The 20,702-nt window shown below is 45.1% G+C and overlaps 1 protein-coding gene across 1 annotated transcript; it reads left to right on the forward strand.

Annotated features, from left to right (window-relative positions):
* The first annotated feature begins 68 nt into the window (after nt 1-68).
* On the forward strand, nt 69-2,554 carry SAT1 (spermidine/spermine N1-acetyltransferase 1). Its single transcript, XM_010085307.1, has 5 exons — nt 69-119; nt 209-292; nt 1,495-1,596; nt 1,695-1,735; nt 2,039-2,554. Exons 1-5 carry the CDS (start codon nt 89-91, stop codon nt 2,207-2,209), a joined length of 429 nt encoding a protein of 142 aa, XP_010083609.1. The 5' UTR covers nt 69-88; the 3' UTR covers nt 2,210-2,554.
* The last annotated feature ends 18,148 nt before the right edge of the window (nt 2,555-20,702 follow it).

Consider the following 20,702-nt stretch of genomic DNA (forward strand, 5'->3'; position numbering starts at 1 on the left):
GGTGGCCAATAGGGAGGCGATGGCGGGGACTTGAGGGGGAGTCTGGTGACATGTCCTTCTCTTCCAGGAGCTAGCGAAATACGAGGACATGGAGGATCAAGTGGTGCTGACCGAGAAAGGTACAAAAGCGGCATCTGCTCCCCTGGTTGGTAGCCTAGTGACAGTATCGGTACAGTAGCTCAGGTGCTGATTTATTCTGCTTTTCTAGAACTGCTGGAGGATGGTTTTGGCGAGCACCCTTTCTACCACTGTCTGGTTGCAGAAGTGCCAAAAGAACAGTGGTCATCTGAAGGTGAGACTTTCTGCTGCTCATTTTTAGATGCTAAATACACAAGAGGCACCTTATACTTAATGTTACCAATTATACATAAGGTTCCACCAATGAATTGGGGTAGGAGGAATAGGTAAACTGTTAAATGCAGTAACATAGAGTGATACTCTGCTGAAGTGGTTGCTAATCCCGGAGGCGTGGGAAGATCAGGTATAACATAATGTACTTGACTCCAGTTAATTAAATGGCTTTTCTTGTTTGACCCTGACTTACCTTTATGTAATCCTGTTGAATCACATTTTTTTCTTTAATTTGTCCCCAATCTTCAGGTTACAGTCTCTAGCTTCGCCATGTACATGGCCCTTCCGTGTACATGGATGGGCGGGGAGGTAACTAAAAGATCCGTTACACAATAAAGTAGATGATCATAATATGAGGTAAGGTCTACAGGGACAAGTGCTGTTCCCAAACCTTTACCAAAGACACAGTAGATCAGAAATTTGTTTGCACGCTTCTCTTGCAGTATGTGCAGAGTGTTATGGCAGATGTAGTTAAAATACTCAAGGTTTAGGTTTGAGTGGGCTGCTGTTGGAAGAGTTGGTTTCTCTTTCTTGATGAGTCACAGAATTATAATCAACCACAGAATTATAATCAAAGGTGCATCTTTACTTAGCTTGACTTTCTGGTGCTGAAGGTAAAGAAAACAGCATGGTAATCTCAGAGGATGCATAAATTGAGGTGGTCGAAGTACTGCTGTAAAGATGACCTGTGAACATGCCTTCTCCCACAGTGTGGTTACTGAGATACGTACATTGAAAGATCAGTTTAGAGTTTGATAGACTGTTTTGGTTGCTAAGAAGTGGTGTTTGGGGCAATCATTTAGACTGTGAACTTGCTGTGTAAAGATTTGACTTGTATTCCAGAATTGAAATACTGATAAATCAATAGGGTATGCATTTGTAGAAAAAAGCCTGGTGTTCAGCACTTACGGTGCTTTTGAGGATTTGAGGGTGTGGCAATGGCAATCTTTGTTCTGTTAAGTTGATACAAGTTTGTTGGAACTCATTTTCAGTTATGTGCTTACTTGCAAACTTCATTCTTAATTCTCACATAATAGCACATATCTGTATGTCACAGAAAGAATTTGTATGTTTAAACATGCATGTAAGTAATATTTTTGTATTTTAAATTCAGATTAGATAAAGTTACACTCATTGTTTCAGGACACAGCATTGTGGGCTTTGCCATGTATTACTTCACTTATGATCCATGGATTGGAAAACTGCTGTATCTTGAAGATTTTTATGTGATGGCTGAGTATAGAGGTATGCATTACAGAATTAAATGGGTTGCTTCCTATAGGGCTGCTTTAAAATTAAAACTTAAGTTTTCTTCTATGTGTGGTTTTTTTTTTTCTTTTTAGGACTTGGCATTGGGTCAGAAATTCTGAAGAACTTGAGTCAGGTATGTCTAAGGGAGAAGTCTAAACAAGAAGAACCGAGGGTACAGGGCAAGGCAGTGTTCTTGCACTTGTGCTAACTGCATGAGAGCTTCTCTTTCAGCACTACTCAGAATTAAAGGAGGTGACAGGACACTAGACAGCTTAAAAAATTGTCTGGAGTCTGCTAAAACAGTGACAAGTGCTGAAGTGACTGACAGAATGAGCTTGACTTCTGGTCATACACAGTTGCTGAGTAGTCGCACCAGTTTTTACTGAGCTTATCATCTGGGGCTGTTTGGAACACGTTGTGTTGCATACTTTTACAGGTTGCTGTGAAATGCCGCTGCAGCAGTATGCACTTCCTCGTTGCAGAGTGGAATGAACCATCCATCAGGTTCTATAAGAGAAGGGGTGCCTCTGATCTGTCCACCGAGGAGGGGTGGAGGCTCTTCAAAATAGACAAAGAGTATCTCTTGAAGATGGCAACAGAAGAGTGAGAGATGATTCCAGCAAATAAATTCTTTCTGCAAATATGTATGTTCTCTGAATAAACTCCTTCTTGCTTTATGTGTACAGTTTGTAGTGGAATAAAGTAGTGTGGATGCTAATAATGAAAATGCTATGCAGATGTGGTCATAGAGTAATTGGTGCTGTGATCTGGAGTTGAGGCATCTGTGAAGTTCTGTATGTGCTCATGTGCATCCTTTACCAGTGTGGGCTTGTAATCTTTGTATATGGAAACTTCGTTCTTGTAAGTGTCATTCAAATGTGTACAATGTACACACTGGTAGGATTTGTTTTAATTATTGCCTTTTATAAAAATAAATAGTATTTTCACTTCATGGCAGTAGTTTTGACTTTGATTCTTGCACACAATTTTTAGTTAGATAACATGCAGATAAATAAAAAGACTCCTTCACCCAAACATTTCACAACTGGAGCATGCTTTACCACAGTTCCAGAGAGGAAAAAAGGTGTACTGGTCAGGTTATGAGCACCTGTGCTGAAGTTGAGCATTGGAGGGGTTTGAGATCAGTCTCTCCTTCCTGCCTGGTGCAGAGCATCCTGTTTACTGAGCGCTCTGTGCAAGCGGTGTGCATTTGAATTACTGTTGGTTCATTTGGAGACCTTCACTAGGACTGGTAGTCTCAGCCCTCCAGAAAGCAGCTCCAGAAAAACTGAAGGTTGTGGAATGACTTGCTTGGGACTTCCAGTTAACTGCAGGGTGTAACATTGAAGGAGATATATCTAGCTATAGTTTCAAAGCCTGCATCACAAAAATAGAGTTGATGTGTCAGAGGTAGGAAAATATATTTTTACAAGCAGCAAAAAGACTCCCTGATAGGAGACTTAGAACATCAGACTTGACTCTTCTGGTAATGTGGGTTTATATGTGTGATGTCAGATACTGTACAGAGCTTTTTCATGTGCTTCAGTGCTGTGTAGTTAGTGATAAGCTGCCTGTAGTTAAGTGCTGTATTAAGCAGTGAGAAACTCAGTTCCTGTGCTTAAACCTTTGTACAGCAGTAAATGAAAATGCCGATTATCAACTTTTTAATCGGCTTGGAAACAAACTTAGCAACTTGGCAATACTGTGACTGCCTTTTTCGTAAGTTGATGGTGAAAGTGGATGCAAGTTTCACGCTGCTCTTGCTCTGAAGTAACTCCATGGCTTCTTTTGGCCAGCACTGCTTTCACTTCAAAGGAAGGGAAGGGACTTAACCTTGCTTGTAACATTCACTGTTTTAAATAAAAGAAGGTTTTAAACTGTTTGTTGCATAAATCATGTGTCACCTCCTAGAGAGCAGTGGGCAGTAACTACTTCAATCCTGAGTAATGCTAAACTAATTTTAAGGACAAGATGTTCCTCTGCCTAGTGCAAACAACAGCAAGGTGTGCGGGGCATTTCTGTTTTGTTTTTGTTTTTAACCAAGGCGTAGGCAGCAAGCAGTGTGCCAGCTCTGCCCAGGTGTGAGGTACGGCTGTCAGCTGTTGCCTCAGGAACAAGAAGACCGATAAGAAGTACAGGAGCTCTTGGAAGAGAGCAGGAGGTAGCATATGTCCAAGTGGTTGTCTGGAGAAACACAAGCTGGACTGAGCCCAGAATCTGTCACACAAATTACCCTGATTTAGCAGATCAGGTTCTGCACAAGAAACGGCCATTTCCAGACACTCCCCATGCCTGCACAGCACCTCAGCCACGGGGGCGTTCCTACCGTGTGCAGGAGCCTGAGGCTCACATCCCTTTCCTGCCCAAGGGGAAAAGAAATCTGTGTAATCACTTGACAGCAGATTAACTGCTAGGCTATGAACCGCCCTGTGCTTGTGGAGGTGTTTGATATGTGCTCTTGTTGAGCTTGTTCTAGTCTGCCGTTCAGGCCAAGAACATGAGAGTAAGCCCACTCAATCAACTGGCCCAGTAAATAGCGCTGGAGGCGGTATGGGAAGGATGAGATGGTCTCCAGCAGCTCTCGCTGAGCCTCAGGGTGTTGTATCTTCTCATCAGTGAAGCCGCAGTAACTTTACTGGTAACCCAGTGAGCTACAGCAACCTGCTTGTGCATCTCAGTCCCAGTGGAATCTGGTTTGAAGTTATTTTAAGGGGGTCCTTTTGGCTCCATATATCAGTCCAAGAGATGATTACCAATAGAGCAGTTTAAGAATGTTTTTATTTTCAAATTAACAGTTCATTAGATATCTAGGACAGATCTGCTTAAATCTCAGGCCCCAGACTTCTGGAGCACAATAAGGCTATCAAAGCTGCATGACTGAATGGAACAAGCTAACTAATTAGGCGTTGTAATTGGGAAAGTAAGCAGCTTAGTCCAATTTTTAATCAATTTCAAAGTGTTTACCATATCTGGTTCATCTTCTGCCAATCCAGTTTACTATTGCATTTTCTAAATGAATTCTGCTGAAATAGATTCTCACGGAGTCACAGAAAACAAGTGAGGCAGTGCTAAATGAGAAGACCTTTTCTAGCCAACTGTGATAATTTTAATCATTCACACGTGAAAAATAAAGACAAGGACTAACCTTTCACATGTGACTTTCACTGCAGTCCTACTAAGAGGCAGAGTTTTTAAAACTAGCAGAAATATTCTCATGGTTACGGTACAGTCTCCAACAGAGTGATGTGGTAATGCCATGGCTCAAGAAAGGACCGATTTTAGATTCCCTCAGTAACTTTTTCTCAAGCTACTGAGGGACCAAAGTGACTCTAACTACAATTGAGACATACAGCTGAGTATTTTCTACAGGTTCAGACATGGGAGAAACCTCACCTGACTTGACTTTCTTAATTTCCAGGATCAAGATCACACTGCCAAGCTGCAGTGTGAGCCTATCATTGGGGCTGAGCAATACCAGTAGGCTCTGAGCTGGTTGCTGGTACCACACCAGCGGGAATCCATCGCAGCACAGGCACAGGGCTTGCGCGGGGTCTGCAGGTGTGTCAGCCTTCTGCATTGCCCTATTTCCTTGCTGCAGCGTGCCTGCCTCTGGGGAAGAGCTGGAGAGAGGGTGTTACGACAGCGCTGATAACATCTCCAGGAAGATGAGGTGCAAAGATCCTCCTTGCTCTCACTCTCAAGCTTGTGACCCAGGAAATCCTCTTCAGACACAGCCAGCCAGCAGAAGTCTTTGCAATTGCAGCTTTTCCATGTTCCCAATGGGCGCAGATGGAAAGATGGCCTCGGGCAAACTTGCTGCCAGAGGATACAACACAAGGCCATACCCGGCTGCAAGAAGAAGGAGCACTGGGCTCCCCTCCCCCTCTTTGCTTGGCATTTTCCTGCTCACAGGCTCCAGCACAATGATCCGAGCTGTAGCTATAGCAACGGCATGGAAGGAGGCTTTTTTGTCTACATAATTTGAGTTAAAACATAACATATGCGAGAAAAAGAACCCTCCCCTCTCCTCTCTTCTTTTAAAGAGCCTTTGCTCTCAATATAATTCAAAAAGCCAATGCAAACTTTTCCCCCAAAGAGCATATAGGTGCTTTAACGCATTCCTATTTTGTCTTGGGAGCTGTGCCATGCTGGAGCCTGGCCAGATGAACATGGAAGTGTCACTGACGCAGCTGCAGGGAAAACACCAGCTATGTATGGAGCAGGGACTCAGGAAACCATTGTGTAATTCACCGTCGCACTGTGTTACCTCAGGCTGGAGGCTAGCCCAGAGATCTGCTTCATACCTCCCTTTCTTTGAGTTTCCCAGAAGGTTTATTTCCTTCAGCTTGCACAAGTTTCCTCCTCACAGCACTCCCTCCACACGCCTTGGGGGAGCAAAAGCTGAGCTGAAGGAGCGCAAATGCAGCCATGCACGCAGAGCCATGTGCACACACACACAAGGGCATGCAGCGACTGATGGCAGCGCTGATGAAACCTGCAGCCTGCTGCTGTTTGCCTTGGTTTACCTACTTCACCTCACATGACAGACTCTGTCTGCCCAGTTGTTTTGCTTGCCTGGGCAGGATTGCTTGAATGTTTTGTGGTTTTTTGTTTTGGTTTGGTTTTTTTTTGGTTTTTTTTCCTGGAACTCCAGTTTCAGAGAATTGTCCACAATTTATATAAAGGTGTTAGCTGCTACCTGAAAAAAACCAAAACATACCAGTGTGCCTGACACTAGTGTTTAATCTCGCTGCAAACTCAAAGCAGTGCATAACTTCTCCATCCAGGCATGACTCCCTCCCAGGGCACTACTTGGTCCCCCCAAAACCTGGCTATCTTTTTGCTGTCAATGAGGTTTTTGTAGGTGCAACCTTTATGGAGGGCTTAGAGCCCATCAGGAGCTCAGACTAGTCCCCACAGGGAGCTCACGGGTAAGGCTGAAGATGATGGACATGGGCTGTGGGGTAGGACCACAGCCCGACACTAGTGCAGCACTGCCAGGTGCACTTCTGTTCCCCCGGCTTCACCCCACCATGCTCTGGCTTTTTGCTATCAGAAAAGCTTACTGTGGTTGATGACAGAATAAAGCACAGGTACACACCTCTACAGAAAACAGGGAGGGGGGAAAAAAGAAACCCATCTTCAAACCAGTTTCAGTTTCATTTCACAGATTTGCTGGAGGCCAAAGCAGGAGAGAAAAAGCCTGAGGGGATAATTAGCTCATGAGGATGAAAAACAAACACCAGTTGCAGAAACTCCTCTAAGTTAAATAGTTTTGTTTATTTGCATTTGGACCTTTGCGTATTTCTACTGTTTGCACAGCAGGTGTGAGGTGGTCACCCACAAAGAAAAGGCATCTCCATTTTTTTGATCTGTTTCCCTTCTCCACCCAAACAAGTTAAAAAGATCATGCTTTGCTAAGATGAAACCAGGTGTTTGTTCTCCTCTGAAAGTTTGCTGTACCACATGATGTGGTGGCTTCATGTCTTCCAAATCACCTCCCAGGAGCCCAGCATCTGGGGAAGGGACAAGAACACCTGAAATTCCTACTAGAACCCTCCTCCACCTGGGGAAAAAAGCATGAGAGAGACGTCAGCTTTCCACATGAAAGCCTGTTGGTGTTTCCAAGCAACGTGGATATTGCAGTGGTGTTTTCAAATCACACTGGTAAAAGTGCAGGATGAAATTTTTCAAAGCTGGTTACTATAATTAGGCATACAGATATCACTGTGAAGGTACCTTTGAACAGGCTGCCTCTAATTGCTCTCATGATAAGCAAACTCCAGTCTGGGCTCTTCAAGATCTCCCTGAACTTTCACATTTGACCCGTTTCAGTCACCAACATAGAAACACCACCACACAGCTTGCACAGGAGGAAACAAAAGTGCCTTTTGCAAGCAGTCCATATGGTAGAATTTTGTTTTTTTCCGCAGCCAACTTCCTACTGTGGGCTAACATGGATGTACAAGAACATTTCTTGCCACACAGCCTGAATACGTTTTAGCTACAGTTGCAGGGACATGGGTCTTTTTTCATTATTCTTTTTTTCACAGTTTATTTGGAGGGAAGGAGCAAAATCGGCATTCACCACTCCTAGAGGTAATAACCTCTGTACAGAGCTGTAGCTTTGCCATTGGTGCAGAAAACGTAAAGGAAAAAAGAGGCAAGAGGAGAGGTCTGCAGCGGTGAAGGGATGCCAGGTGCAGGGGCTGCCATGGGGGCCCATGCTGCCCATGGAGGCAGGAACATCACGGGAAATGGCTTAGGCCTTATTCTTTACAAGTACATGTAATCAGAAGAAACTAGAAGACTCTTACTTTGCAAAACCAGAAGTCTTATAGGTAAATTATTGGGATACTTTAATCCTTTCTGGATTATTTTTACCTCCCATCAATCTCGTTAGCAGTAACTCCATGGATTAGCAAGCATTGGATTTAGCGCTGTAGGGGCAGGAATCATTTGGTGCTGAAGAGCAACAGGCAGAACTGACACATAGAGGCAGCAACAAGTGCTAGCATCAAAGAAATAACACTGTATTAATCCAGTTTTAAACAAAACTAACTGAAAATTCACAGTATAATGGCAGTCAGTGTATGCTGTTCCTTAGCCAGATAAGGAAGCACACCCATTTCATGTAACTACATATCTGTGAAACCGGCAGACTGTAAATAAGACTGATAAAACAAAGTTCACCACATTACAAAGTACAGCTGGTCCAATGACAGTGAAGTGAGGACAAGGTTAAAAGAATCCCAGAGGAAAAAAAAAAACCCTTTTCATAAGCAAATATTCAGGATTCATAGGCAGCAGTTGACTACCTTCTCAGCGCAGAGAAGTAATAAAATGATCCTGAATTTCCATGCTGAGTTTGCTGTCACCAAGATTTGACTAAAATTTGATTACAGGAGTCCTGCAGGGAGTCATGCTCAGGGGAAACCTTGGGGGTGTGAGAAAGTTGTGCAATGGACAGAACCCCCAGAGCTCCTTTCCTTGTCATTTGGGCTTGAAATCAGCAAGCTATTATTTTCTGCTGTTAAAAGCCAAAGCACTTTTCACCCCTGCAGTTCAACATACTCAGACATCCCTGCTTCAGTCCCAGGCAGGGCCAGGTTTACCTCTACACACCCATAGCCCTGTGCCTCTCCAGCACAGCTCAGGCAGTAAGGGCTTCCCTTATGCACACCTATGTCTGGTTTCTCATCTAGGGTATTTTCTGGAACAAGCACTGGTCCTCTTAACACAGGTCTAAACCAAGAAGGGTTTGTAGTCTGTAGAGGAGGATGTGACATTATAGAATCATAGAATCATAAAATGGTTAGAGTTGGAAAGGACCTTTAAGGTCATCGAGTTCCACCCCCCCTGCCACAGGCAGGGACACCCTCCACTAGACCAGGTTGCTCAAAGCCTCATCCAGCCTGGCCTTGAACACCTCCAGGGATGGGGCATCCACAGCTTCCCTGGGCAACCTGTTCCAGTGTCTCACCACCCTCACAGGAAAAAAACTTCCTCCTAATACCTGATCTAAATCTCCCCTCTTTCAGTTTAAAGCTGTTAACCCTTGTGCTATCACTGCACTCCCTGGTAAAGAGTCCCTCCCCATCTCTCCTGTAGGCCTCCTTGAAGTGCTGGAAGGCTGCTATAAGGTTTCCCTGGAGCCTTCCCCTCTTCTTTCTTAGGGCTGTTGAGCCTTTGAGATCCACGAATTGATGGTCTTTTCATTTAAAATATAAAGCATAAGGTGTTCCGTTTGCAGGAGTTAAGAACATAGAACAAATATAGATCTGCCTAAAGCCATGTGCAGCTGACAACAAAAGGGTTATAAACACAAATGTGTCGTGGGCTGCACTGAGCCAGCCCTCACTGCTTGCCCGAGGGCTGCTCCATGTGTTTCACAGCCCCAATGTCATGGGGACAGCAGCACTTCATGATCTCTTCTAAGTTCAGTCATAGTGATCTTACTTTATACCCGTGTCCCCCCAAAACCCATCACAGGTGCTCCAGTACGTGTTTCACAGGAGTTTCTGTGGGGGGTGGTGCAGGATGGAGGGGCACAGACACGGCTGTGCCATGGAGGCAGCCGTGAGCAGCTGGAAGCCCTCAAGCCCTCGGTGCACAAGCACTTGCCCTGCACTGAAGGCCCCACTGAGTAATCACCAGGAGAGCCAGCTGCCTGGGAAGTGATCACAGACAACTCCAAGTGCCAAAGTCTCATAGCATTGTCTCTGGTGCTACCGCCACCAGCCAAACCTGCCTGGCTGCGGCGCGGGGAACATCTTCTGCAGGCTCAGCACCTGCTGACACGCCACACAGATCCATGCCACTGCCAGTCAAAGCCAAAAGATCCCTTTCCAGCAAGGCTGAGCCCCAGCAGTACCATGACACGGCAAACAGTATTTGGGAAGAGCCCAGTTTTGTCTGAGACAGCTTCTCTGCCACAGGGCTGAGTGGCAGTGGATGAGATTTAGTGCCTGCCGGGGCACGAGAGTCGGAATCATGGCCGTGGGCTCACCGTGGCCTCTGGCAGGAGCACGATGGAGGAGAAACCCACTGAGGTAAAATGCAGGAAGATGTGGGGAGCAGGCATGGGTTTATCCCTCCTCAGGCACACGGGCACCTGACCGGCCAGCGGGGAGGCCCAGGCATGCCCAGGGCAGGGGAGGGTAGGCAGCGGGTCCGCTCTGCTGCCGGGCCCCTCGGCGCCCATTTTACATCACAGGGAGAGGAAGCTCCCACTTCTCCTCCTTCAGACAAGGAGCTGTCCCCTCTGAAAGTGATACGCAAAGGCAGTGTTGTGGGGCCATGGACACGCACTTGGGTGCCTGTCACACAGGTGCTGCCTGGCACACTTGGTAAAACGCATGCCAAGTTTATAAGTACAGAAGTACAGCATCCTGCAGCAAAACAGCAGGCGCTCCCAAAAAACGGCTTTCTACAATACAGCTGGCGTGAAACATAGAAATTTCTTCCAGAGAGCCTCTTTTGCCAAACCCCTGCACACTTGGCCACCACCTCGGCCAGGCAGCTGCTGGTGGCTGGGGCCTGCACACCCGCGTCTGGGGAGGGCACCCCAGGGCCGGGGGAGTACAGCCAGGAGGACATTCAGGGCTGGCCTTGAACCAGCCCTCACTGCAACACCTGGCAATGACCTCCATGGACATCAGGCAGAGCTGCTGCTATTAATTAAATCCCCTTTTCTTCCATGTAGTTTATTAAATCACAGAGCCTCACAGTCACGTGTGACTCGTATAATGTGTGAGGGAGCGCATGTACACAGGTTCCTCTTCTCTTGCTCCACTAAAGCTATAGTTAAAAGACTTTTCCCACAGAAATATAGTGGAATTTTACTTAACTCCTGGCACATGCAGTACCTGAGTAGCAGGTACTAGTTAACGAGCACATAACTAGTGCATAAGTTGCACCTGGTCATGATACATTTTTGTGTTATTTCCCTTAAAGGAGTAACAGTGAACATGTAATAACCATATCACAAGGAAGACTACAGAAAGTGTGTTGAAGACACTAAACACTGCATTTATGTATAAAGCAATTTATTCTAAAAGTGGTTTATTCTTAAGGCAAGCAACTCTACTATTAAAGCGCTAAGTAAGAGGCTTTTACAACTACCAGTAACAAATGTGTACTACACCCTCTTTTTTGGGAGTTGCTGCCCATTGCTACCAAGTGCCATGTTTTGTGTGTCCTTTGCCCAGCTGAGAAAGATACGGTCCACCCAGCAGCCCCAGTGCATCCCTAGCTGCATCCCAGTTGGGTGAGAAGCTGGTCCCCACAGTGAGGACCAGCAGCCCCAGAGCACCCCAGCCCTGGTCAGTAGTACCTGCTGGCTGCCTCCCTGGAGGAGTTATAGGGCTTTTTGGCCTGGAAGGAGAGCCCACATCCCACTGAGCCCCATGGCAGAGCTGACTAAGGGCTGGACCATGTCTCCGGTGCAATCCCATTTGCTTACAACAAACCTGTCTCTCATCTTTTCCTGGAGGGCAGCAGGTGCCTGGGTGCCATTTGGGCTCTTCTTGCCTTTTGTTTTGGAAAAAGGGCAGGGGGTCCTGCAGTGAGTCCCTGGGCCACCTGTATTGCCCTGATGTGCAGAGCACGGGGTCTGAGCATCACCTCAGGACGACCCTCTTTGGCCATCACCTCGTGAGAGGCCTTGGCACAACCTGATGCCCCAGAATCATACCAGCGCTGCGTGCAATGCCAGCTTCCTGCAAGCGAGCCCTGAAAATACTGGTTGGGCATCTGACACCGGTCAGTTTCTTTTTAGTCAGAGACTCCATGACACCGAGTTTTATCTGTCCTTTCCTGCCCTGTGACAACCCTTCATTTCACTGACTCATCTGAACTTAAATAATGCCCAGGAAACTAGGTGTTCATCAGGAAATCCTCACCTCTGCTGTGGCTGCTAAAAGGTGACGAGACGTAGCTGTAACTTTCAAGCATGCATCAGGAAAAGCATTTAATAACATTTATTAATCCCAAGCCACCAGTGGACTGGGATTATCATATGATATATTACTTCAGGGTGTCTACTTTTGTTTTCAGTAAGATAATCAATGGCTCAGGCTTGTTAACTATAAAGAGAATTAGGGTGCTGTAATTGCATAAGCATGCTTGGAGAGGGCCAGATAGTCTCTTCTTTGTTATAAGCACCATTTTGCTTGTCTCTTCTTTTTTTAAATTTTTTTTTTTAAGGATAAATTAAGTAGATCAAATGAATAGATCAACAGCTACATCTCCATCCCAGGAGAAGCAAGCAGCTCTTCTGTATGCCTTGCTACAAGTAAGTCGTTCTCCAAGAATTTTTGAAAAATCTCATATTAATTCCCTTTTCCTGAAGTTAAAATGTTTAAATATCAAAATGTTTAAAGAATATATTAACTAGAGCAATCAAAACAAAACTCCTTATGAAATATGCATTTGTGCATTACCTTTCAATCTCATCTAATGATCTGATCTAATCCAGTTCTCACATTTGTTATGAAAAAAAATAAATTTCACCTAAGGAGGGGAGAAAACTCTACTAGGAGATTTGTAAGTAGGCAGGGTTTCTCCTCTGCACACAAATTGTTAGCACTCGGCCTTTGCTAGGTCCCTAACACAAAATAAATAATGTAAACACCCTTTGCAAGTACAAACGTACACTAGGAGAAAGTGATTATAATGAGACTTATGGGGCTAGTGTAGCACCTTGGGAGAAATCAGGGCTGAGACGGCTGCATCAATGGGTGCCTGCGCATCTCCAGCCTTGCGAATCCTGAAGAAACCACAAGTTTTCCTCTTACATGGCTGGAAGTCACCCACAAATATATCCCTTAAGCTTTAACCTGGGGAGAAGTGTGGCCCTAACTGTACTGCTGAGATGGGAATAGGAAAGGGGAGAAAGGAGAGGTAGGAAACCAATCTGTACTAGTGGGGGTAGAAAGTCAATAATGGAGAGCACGCATTAAAAAAAAACAGATGACGTTCCTTTGCATGCTTTCACTGTGTCCTTTCCAATCACAGTGCACACTTTTGCTCTTAGAATCATAAAGTAGTTTGGGTTGGAAGCATCAGAGCAAGCACATGGAGGTGTTCAAGGCAAGGCTGGATGAAGCTTTGAGCAACCCGGTCTAGCAGAGAGTGTCCCTGCCCATGGCAGGGAAGTTGGAACTTGGTGATCTTTAAGGTCCCTTCCAACCCAAACCATTCTATGATTCTATGACTGCCCTCATCCCCACACTCAGCATGGGGGGAAGGTCAGGTCCAAGGAGCTCACCTGCCCAAGGGTACCACCATGTCCCACCAGTCAGGACAGCTGTCCCCCATAACTGCCTTCACATTAACAGGAAACTGAGCATTAGAAAAACAAATGCAATGCCAATCTCTTCATTAATAAACACTAATATCCTTCAAACACATCCCTTTTATGCAAATCATGCTGTAACACCCTTTCAGATGGTTTTGCAGGGTGCCAAAAACACTGCAAAGCTGCTGTTGCCAGGCTTTTAGGGACAGCCACACAGATCTGCAGGCTCTCCTGTAACGGATGAGAGGCTGCTGCTGTGCCAGCGTGGGGACACAACCTGCATGCGCCCACATCAGCACTGCATGATGCGCCATGGCCCCACACACCACATGTTTAGGAATAATGGCTCCAGGGGCACCTCCGGACATGCTGGCACAGAGCTGAGGCCCCCCATACAGGGTCAGATGAGGCCATGGGGCCAGCACAGCCATCATCACTAAAAATTAACCAGGTTCAACACCCTGACATTTAAAATAAATTGTATTTTAAAAAAGAGTGACCTTATTGTTCTCCAGCTCTCAAAATAATAATTGACCAGATTTTAAGGAAACGCTGTCTCAAAATCACTGATAAAAGCTGCTAGAGGTAACCATACACGAGAAGGAGCTTGAGGAATCCATAATGGAGAAACCTTGAAAGCAGGGGTGATGAGGTGTCAGAATTCCTCAATAAAATTACTCAGGTGAGAGAAAAATGTAGGGACAACCTCAGCAGGGCCCCCAGGCCAGGGAGGCACTCCAGGCAAAGAAGACGTGAGAGTCCACCAGGGAGACAAGTCACAAACGCAGCAAGAGGAGACAGGCAAGAGAAAACAAGCTGACGTAAAAAATTATGTCAATGATCAAGTCTGGAAATATTACAAGATCTTCTGCCTAGGGACCCCAGGGTTGAGTTCCCACAGATGTGGGCAGAAAGGGTCCCTCTTTTCCAGCTGGGAGGGACAGTGTTGAGCTCTCCCATGCTGCAGGAGCATCCCTCCAGGGCTGGCAGGCGAGCACACGATGCTCCTCAGCCTTCTCACAGGCAGACCCGTTTTTCAGCTGTAAGGGGAGAACTCGTGCAAATAAAATTTCTCCCCTCATGCCTTTCACTCCACAAGGAAAATACAAACATACAGAAAATCCCAGAGGATTACTGATTAAAATTACCACTTCACACCTCCTTAACAGTTATGACATTATTTTTGGCAACTATTTACAATTTATAGTTATGAGTTTATTCATGGTAGTTAACCCTGTAGCCTTCCAGGACTAAAATCAGGCTCTAAGCACATCATATTCTTAGCTCTGAGACTTGTGACCTGAAGTATGTAACAAGTTCTGCACATCTATGTTACACCTTAGTTTACCCACCAGGAACTTAAAATCACTTGGGTTTTTGGTTCCATAGGTCTGCTACTTACGGGTGTGACTCACTGGCTAGCCCAGGGCTGAGGCTGTTTTTACACCACCACTCCTCTAACATTCCTCAAATAAGAGAGTCTCCTTAACATAATCTACAAATAGGAATATAAAATAAGAGAGTCTCAAATAAGAGAGTCTCCTTAACATAATCTACAAATAGGAATATAGTGTAAAAACAGTAATGGTAAAAAGTAATCAGCAAAGATCTGGCTTTTTAGAGAGCTTGATAAGGGTTGTGGTAGTAAAAGAGGATGTGGTCACATTTACATTGAATTATCTCTTTTTTCCGCGAGCTAAGGCTTCTTCCCCTTTCGTCTTTTCTTCTTGGTCAAAACATGTTTGCTGATTTTAGCATCTGTGTATTTTGCTCTCTCATACAAGAATAGATCGTACTGATCTCACTCTATCAAGGCAGAAGTACAGCCAAAGGTTGTTTTGCCCCAGGGACATGTCCTTGTACAGTTGGACGCTGTGCAAGAGCTGCTAAATGGCAGAGGACTCCAATATTATGTATGAATTGGCTCGCGCTCTCTTTTGGCAAAGACAGGGGAGAGCTGAGCAGATGCACATTTCCTTCTTCCATCAGCCAGTAACAGCTCATCCTTTTTATTGTCAGAGGAACCTGGAGGTGAGCACAGAAGGGATAAACACAACAGACTGCACCTCACTGATCTCCCACTGAACCACAGGCACAAATATAAGTCCTTTGCTGCTGGCAGCAGCTCAGTTTTCTTCAGCATCTTCATCCAGTCTAGTGTACAAAGGGTTGTGCCAAGCCCCGAGCCTGCCCGGGCTTGCCTTGCTGGTGAGGTTGCTGTGTCACCATGCCAGGGCTGAGGCTGACTCACTGGCAGCTTCTGATGCCATTCCTCATCTCTGGCAGGATACGGAAAAATGTCTCAAGCCTGGCACACAATAATAAACATATTCCTTTAGGTTGGCTTTAGTGCTTTTACCAGCCCGTTTCAGTTCAGGCAGTTTGTAAATGGTGCTTTTAAGACAGAAGATCAAAAAAACCCACTGGTGCAGCTCCTCATGACTTCAGAGTGCTGCGTTGAATAACAAAACTTTTTTTTTTTGTACAATGCCAAAGTATTGGTGCCCTGCTTTGAACGGAGGTTACCTTCATGATGATTCATGGCATGAATGAGCACTTAGTGGGCGCATACAAGAGCACTGTACGAATCAGGAAATGGCTGTTTCAGGTCTCCTTACGAAAGGAAGTGAGTCTGAAGCTTGCTAAATTTACAGAGAGGACGTCTGTGAACTTAATCTAGGGCAGGGGGTGGGGGGGGAGGGAAAAATCCCTTTTCTTTTACTGTGGGTTGATACACTAACTCTGCACGTTTCCATACACAATTTTTAACAACAAAAAAAAGAAAGTAAAGGGGCTAAAACTGTGGTGGTGAGGGCTTCCTCCGCAGCTGCCTGCCTGTGACCCTTAGCTGGTGCATGCGTACAGCCACGAAGACTCTTCTGGCTTCATGCTTCAGCATCCCCTCCATCGCTGCAAAAATGAGAGAGCTTTTCTACGTCCCTCAGGCAAAGCTGAGAGTTGGCACAGAGAGAGCATCACTGCACATCTCTGGTCAGAGCATCCTTCCTTCCTCTGCCTTGTAAGCTAGCTGGCTGCCAGCGAGAGCGGGCACAGCGGGCTCACAGGAAGCCTTGGCGCTGGATGTGGCTCACTTTCAGTTTGAAGAAACAGGTTACTTCTTCAAAGGCACAGGTGCTGCGCCCTGGAGCTGAGTGAAGGTACTTCAGGGTAAGACTTGGTGTTGGGAGATTTGCATGCAGTGGAACACAGAACACCAGATTTTGAAAGGTTTCAGTATGGGAGGTGGTATGGTTCTGTGGCCTTCACATTACAACAGCTGAAGCAAGAAGAAATGAGGTTCTCTTGAGGTTATTCTCTTCTTTAGCCTGGAGATGAGAAGGTCCTGTGGAGACCTTATAGCAGCCTTCCAGTACTTAAGGGGGCCTACAGGAAAGATGGGGAGGCACTCTTTATCAGGGAGTGTAGCGACAGGACAACTGTTAACAACTTTAAACTGAAAGAGGGGAGATTTAGATCAGGTATTAGGAGGAAGTTTTTTGACTGTGAGGGAGGTGAGGCACAGGAACAGGTTGCCCAGAGAAGCTGTGGATGCCCCATCCCTGGAGGTATTCAAGGCCAGGCTGGATGAGGCTTTGAGCAACCTGGTCTAGTGGGAGGGGTCCTGGCCCATGGCAGGGGGGTTGGAACTCGATGATCTTTAAGGTCCTTTCCAACCCAAACCATTCTATGATTCTGTGATTTCTCCAGGCATGTGGTTGCTGATCTCATTGGTACCTTAAAAGGCATGCTGAGCAAGACCCTGAAGCAAGACAAAGTACTCACATACAGCCCTCCAGTGCTCGTCTGCACAGAGGTCTCAAGGCTGCAAGCTGCCTTCCTTGGCTAGAAGAATTGATGATAGAAGGACTGATGAACCCAAGTAATAGAGGACAGCAGCAACAGCCTTCCCGGCACAGCATCCACCTTCTCTCCCAAAAAGCGTGTAGCAAGTGACCCATCTTGTTACTTCATGGGGCTGTCTTACACACTTCAGGTTAGTACTGCTGACCATTCAGGCTACAGGTAAAGCACATCCTTTAGCTTCAGTCTATTAAATTCTTGAGTCTCGTGCAGGTTTATACTCACACTATAGACAAAAAGAGAAGTACCCTGACCAAGTAGTCTCCCATTGCCCCCACTGATGTCTTCACAGTAGGCACATAACTTCGGGATCATGAGTCCAAGCACTGCTGAGGCTGCTGCATGGCCATTCTCAGGCACACAGAGCAACTCACCTGGGATCTATCTTCCCCTCTCCAGAAGATCCAGCAAAGCTTACCAATAACAAGATCATACCTCAGTGACCGGGTTTGGAGATGGAGAATCACATCCAGCTTACCCGCCACAGCTGGACACGCCCCACATGACTGACTGGCTTGCATATTAGTTGGTAGATTTAGACCTTTAAATGCACCCCCTCAAAAAACAAACAAACAAACAAAAAAAAACCCACAAAAAAACCCCAAAGGCCAGGAGTCAAGAGAGTCTGGCAGCTTCGTCTGGTGCGGGCACTGTAGCTCCATTTCCTGTGCAGAAAGGTATTTTTAGAGGAAGACTGGTAACCAGATGTGCAACAACCTGAGCCCACTTTTGATTTCTCCAGCTTTCAACACCAATGCAATGGCTACCAGTAGCACCAGCTTGAAAACGTGGCAGTGAGAGCAGTATACAGGTGGAATCCATGAACTTCAAGACAAGATGAAAAAAAACCCAGATCAGACTTCAGTCTTTAACCAGAGATGGCCAGTAATGCCCTTCACTGACATGAAGTGGGAGAAAACAATACAATTGCATCAATATACCAACATTGCTTCCAGAGAGACCTCGAGAAAGCTGTCAGCTCCAGGAAATTTAAGAACCACACACAGTCAAAAAATACCTGCATCAGACAACGGTACAGACTTAAAGAGGACAGGGGGTTGTTACACAATTAGAAAAATATTTTTTTACACTAAAACAGCTTCTGCTTTGTAGTTAAGATACTGTTATTAGAGGTTTTCCTTGTAAACAAGGAGCTTTTGTACCCCGCAGTGGGGCTGACCCAGCCAGCTACCAGGCCATCCAGGTGCAACAGCCAACCCTGCTTTGAAATGCTACATCCCGGAAGGTCCGGGGTGAAGTTATGCATGCCTCCCTAGCATGCCTGAAGAGCCAAAATGCTCCTTGTCAATAGCAGTTTATTAGGATAAAACTGGCTTTACAAGGAGCTTGGGATTTATGGGATGGTACAGAAATAACCTTTACAAAAGAAAAAAAGGGAAAAAAGAAACGCGTGCAGCAGGAGCTCATATTTGTTCTGAAGCATATGTGCTCACAGTGAGATTTTTCTGCCAGGGCTCACGAACACAGCAGTAACAAACCCCTCCAACTCCCAGGGCATTCTTTTCTCTGGGTTTAAAATACAGTTCCCTCAATATCAATCTTGCTCTTTATTGCACTGCAGTTATAGCTCTCTCTGAAGGTGACAGATGCAATGAAGACTGCTCCAAAGCATTTCAGTTACAACCTCTGCTAAAAAGTCTGTGTCTGGGGCCTTCTACATTTAGAACACTGAGTCTAACACAGATTTTTGCAATGAATGCTAGTGGCAAAACACTTTTTTTCATTCAAGGCTGCAAGATGGTGCATATTTACCTGGGCTAACAGGATTATTCCAGGTTGGCAATGTTGTTTCTAGCACAAGGAGAGGCTACACTGTCTACTTTTACTCAGACAACTAACACGCAGCCTACAGTAACTGTCATCCCAGCATTGAGGGTTGAACAGGCCAACCTGATCATCTCTAGTTGTAACTTTCACGTGCTCTACAGATTAAAGACGGTGTTTTTAAGAGAGAGCACTGCAACCTGGCCCCAACATATCTGCTAACAGCCACTATAGCCGAGGATGCTCAGATGAGAACACTATTTCCTCGGTTGCACAAGCCTCCAGTTACCAAGCTGAAAGGCTTCAAGTGGAAGGATGACCAAACCGTTGATGTGAAATTTGGGTGGGGAATATACCGGTTTTAGCTTATGTTGTAATACCCACAGGCAAAGTCTGGCAAAAGATAACACACACATGCACAAATTAGTTCCATGCATCTGTGTATGCGTACACACATACATATATATGAATAGCAGTCAACCGCTCTCCTGTTCCTCATTAGGAAAGTCTGTGCCAAGTGATTTTAATGTTTACAATCTCTTGCAGTCTTACCAGCATGAATTTTTTTCTTAAATTTCCTGTACTTGTAAAAACCAGAAGACATAAGGAAAGGATTTCAGTTAGGACTATCTTGCTCACATTTTGGAACCATCTCCTCACCATGTGTGCATGCAGGTGCTCGAAGGCAGTCATTTCCTGCTAGATAAAAGCATTCTGTTTTGATGTCACTCATTTGGGACATTTTTAAGCAGCAATGTAAATACACAGTATGAAGATGTGATCAAGTAAAAAGCATTTAAGTCAAGTGAAACTTATTTCACCCAGGATTTTTTAAACAGGCACACACACATATATATGTATGTAAACAAATGAAGATTAAAAGCTGTTGTGTTTGGCAATTAGCTAATGAAACAGACTGCACCTTTAAAGTTTCACCTTGCTTTCACAGGCAGCAAAAAAGAAACAGAATGGCTAACAACTGCATCAAAAAGGAGAATGAGGAAAGCACATCTTGGTAGAGTCTAGGGGTGACGATACCCAAATTACCAAGTAATTACATTCTTAAATGCCAATGTGGCATATGCCGAATATTACTGAAAAAAATACAGGCACCTAAATCTGCATTCCTAACTCAATGATGATAATTTTCTCTAGGATACTAGAATGTATAAGTGAAGGACTATCTCTAAGGGAAGAAACAAATCTATGCTTGCATTGCAAGAGTGGTGTAAGACATCAGTCACAGCTATGGCTGATATTTCCCAATTTTCCTTTCTGCTATTGACAAAAACATTACTTTGATCCTCCCAAGCCTGTTTGAACTATGTTGTCAAATTTAAGTAAAAAACCAAAACACACATCCACCCCAAACCCCACACAAGAACACTGCTCCTCTTGCTAAATCAACATCAACATCTTTACCAGTGTAAAACAATCATAAAAACATGCAATGAACATGTTAGGAGATACTGGTTTTCTGCCTCAGGCAACCACATGCCTTATGCCTATATTAAAAAAGAGTTGGCCTGGTTTATAATGCCCACACAGACTGGTATTTGCATTGCCAAGGTCTGTCTGTTTTTCTCAAAAGTTTGTGGAATACACTCAGCTAGAATACCCAACCAAGTAATGACAAAAAAGTTTAAAAGAATTT

This window comes from Pterocles gutturalis, unplaced genomic scaffold (assembly GCF_000699245.1).
Source record: "Pterocles gutturalis isolate BGI_N339 unplaced genomic scaffold, ASM69924v1 scaffold50570, whole genome shotgun sequence".
NCBI lineage: Eukaryota > Metazoa > Chordata > Aves > Pterocliformes > Pteroclidae > Pterocles > Pterocles gutturalis.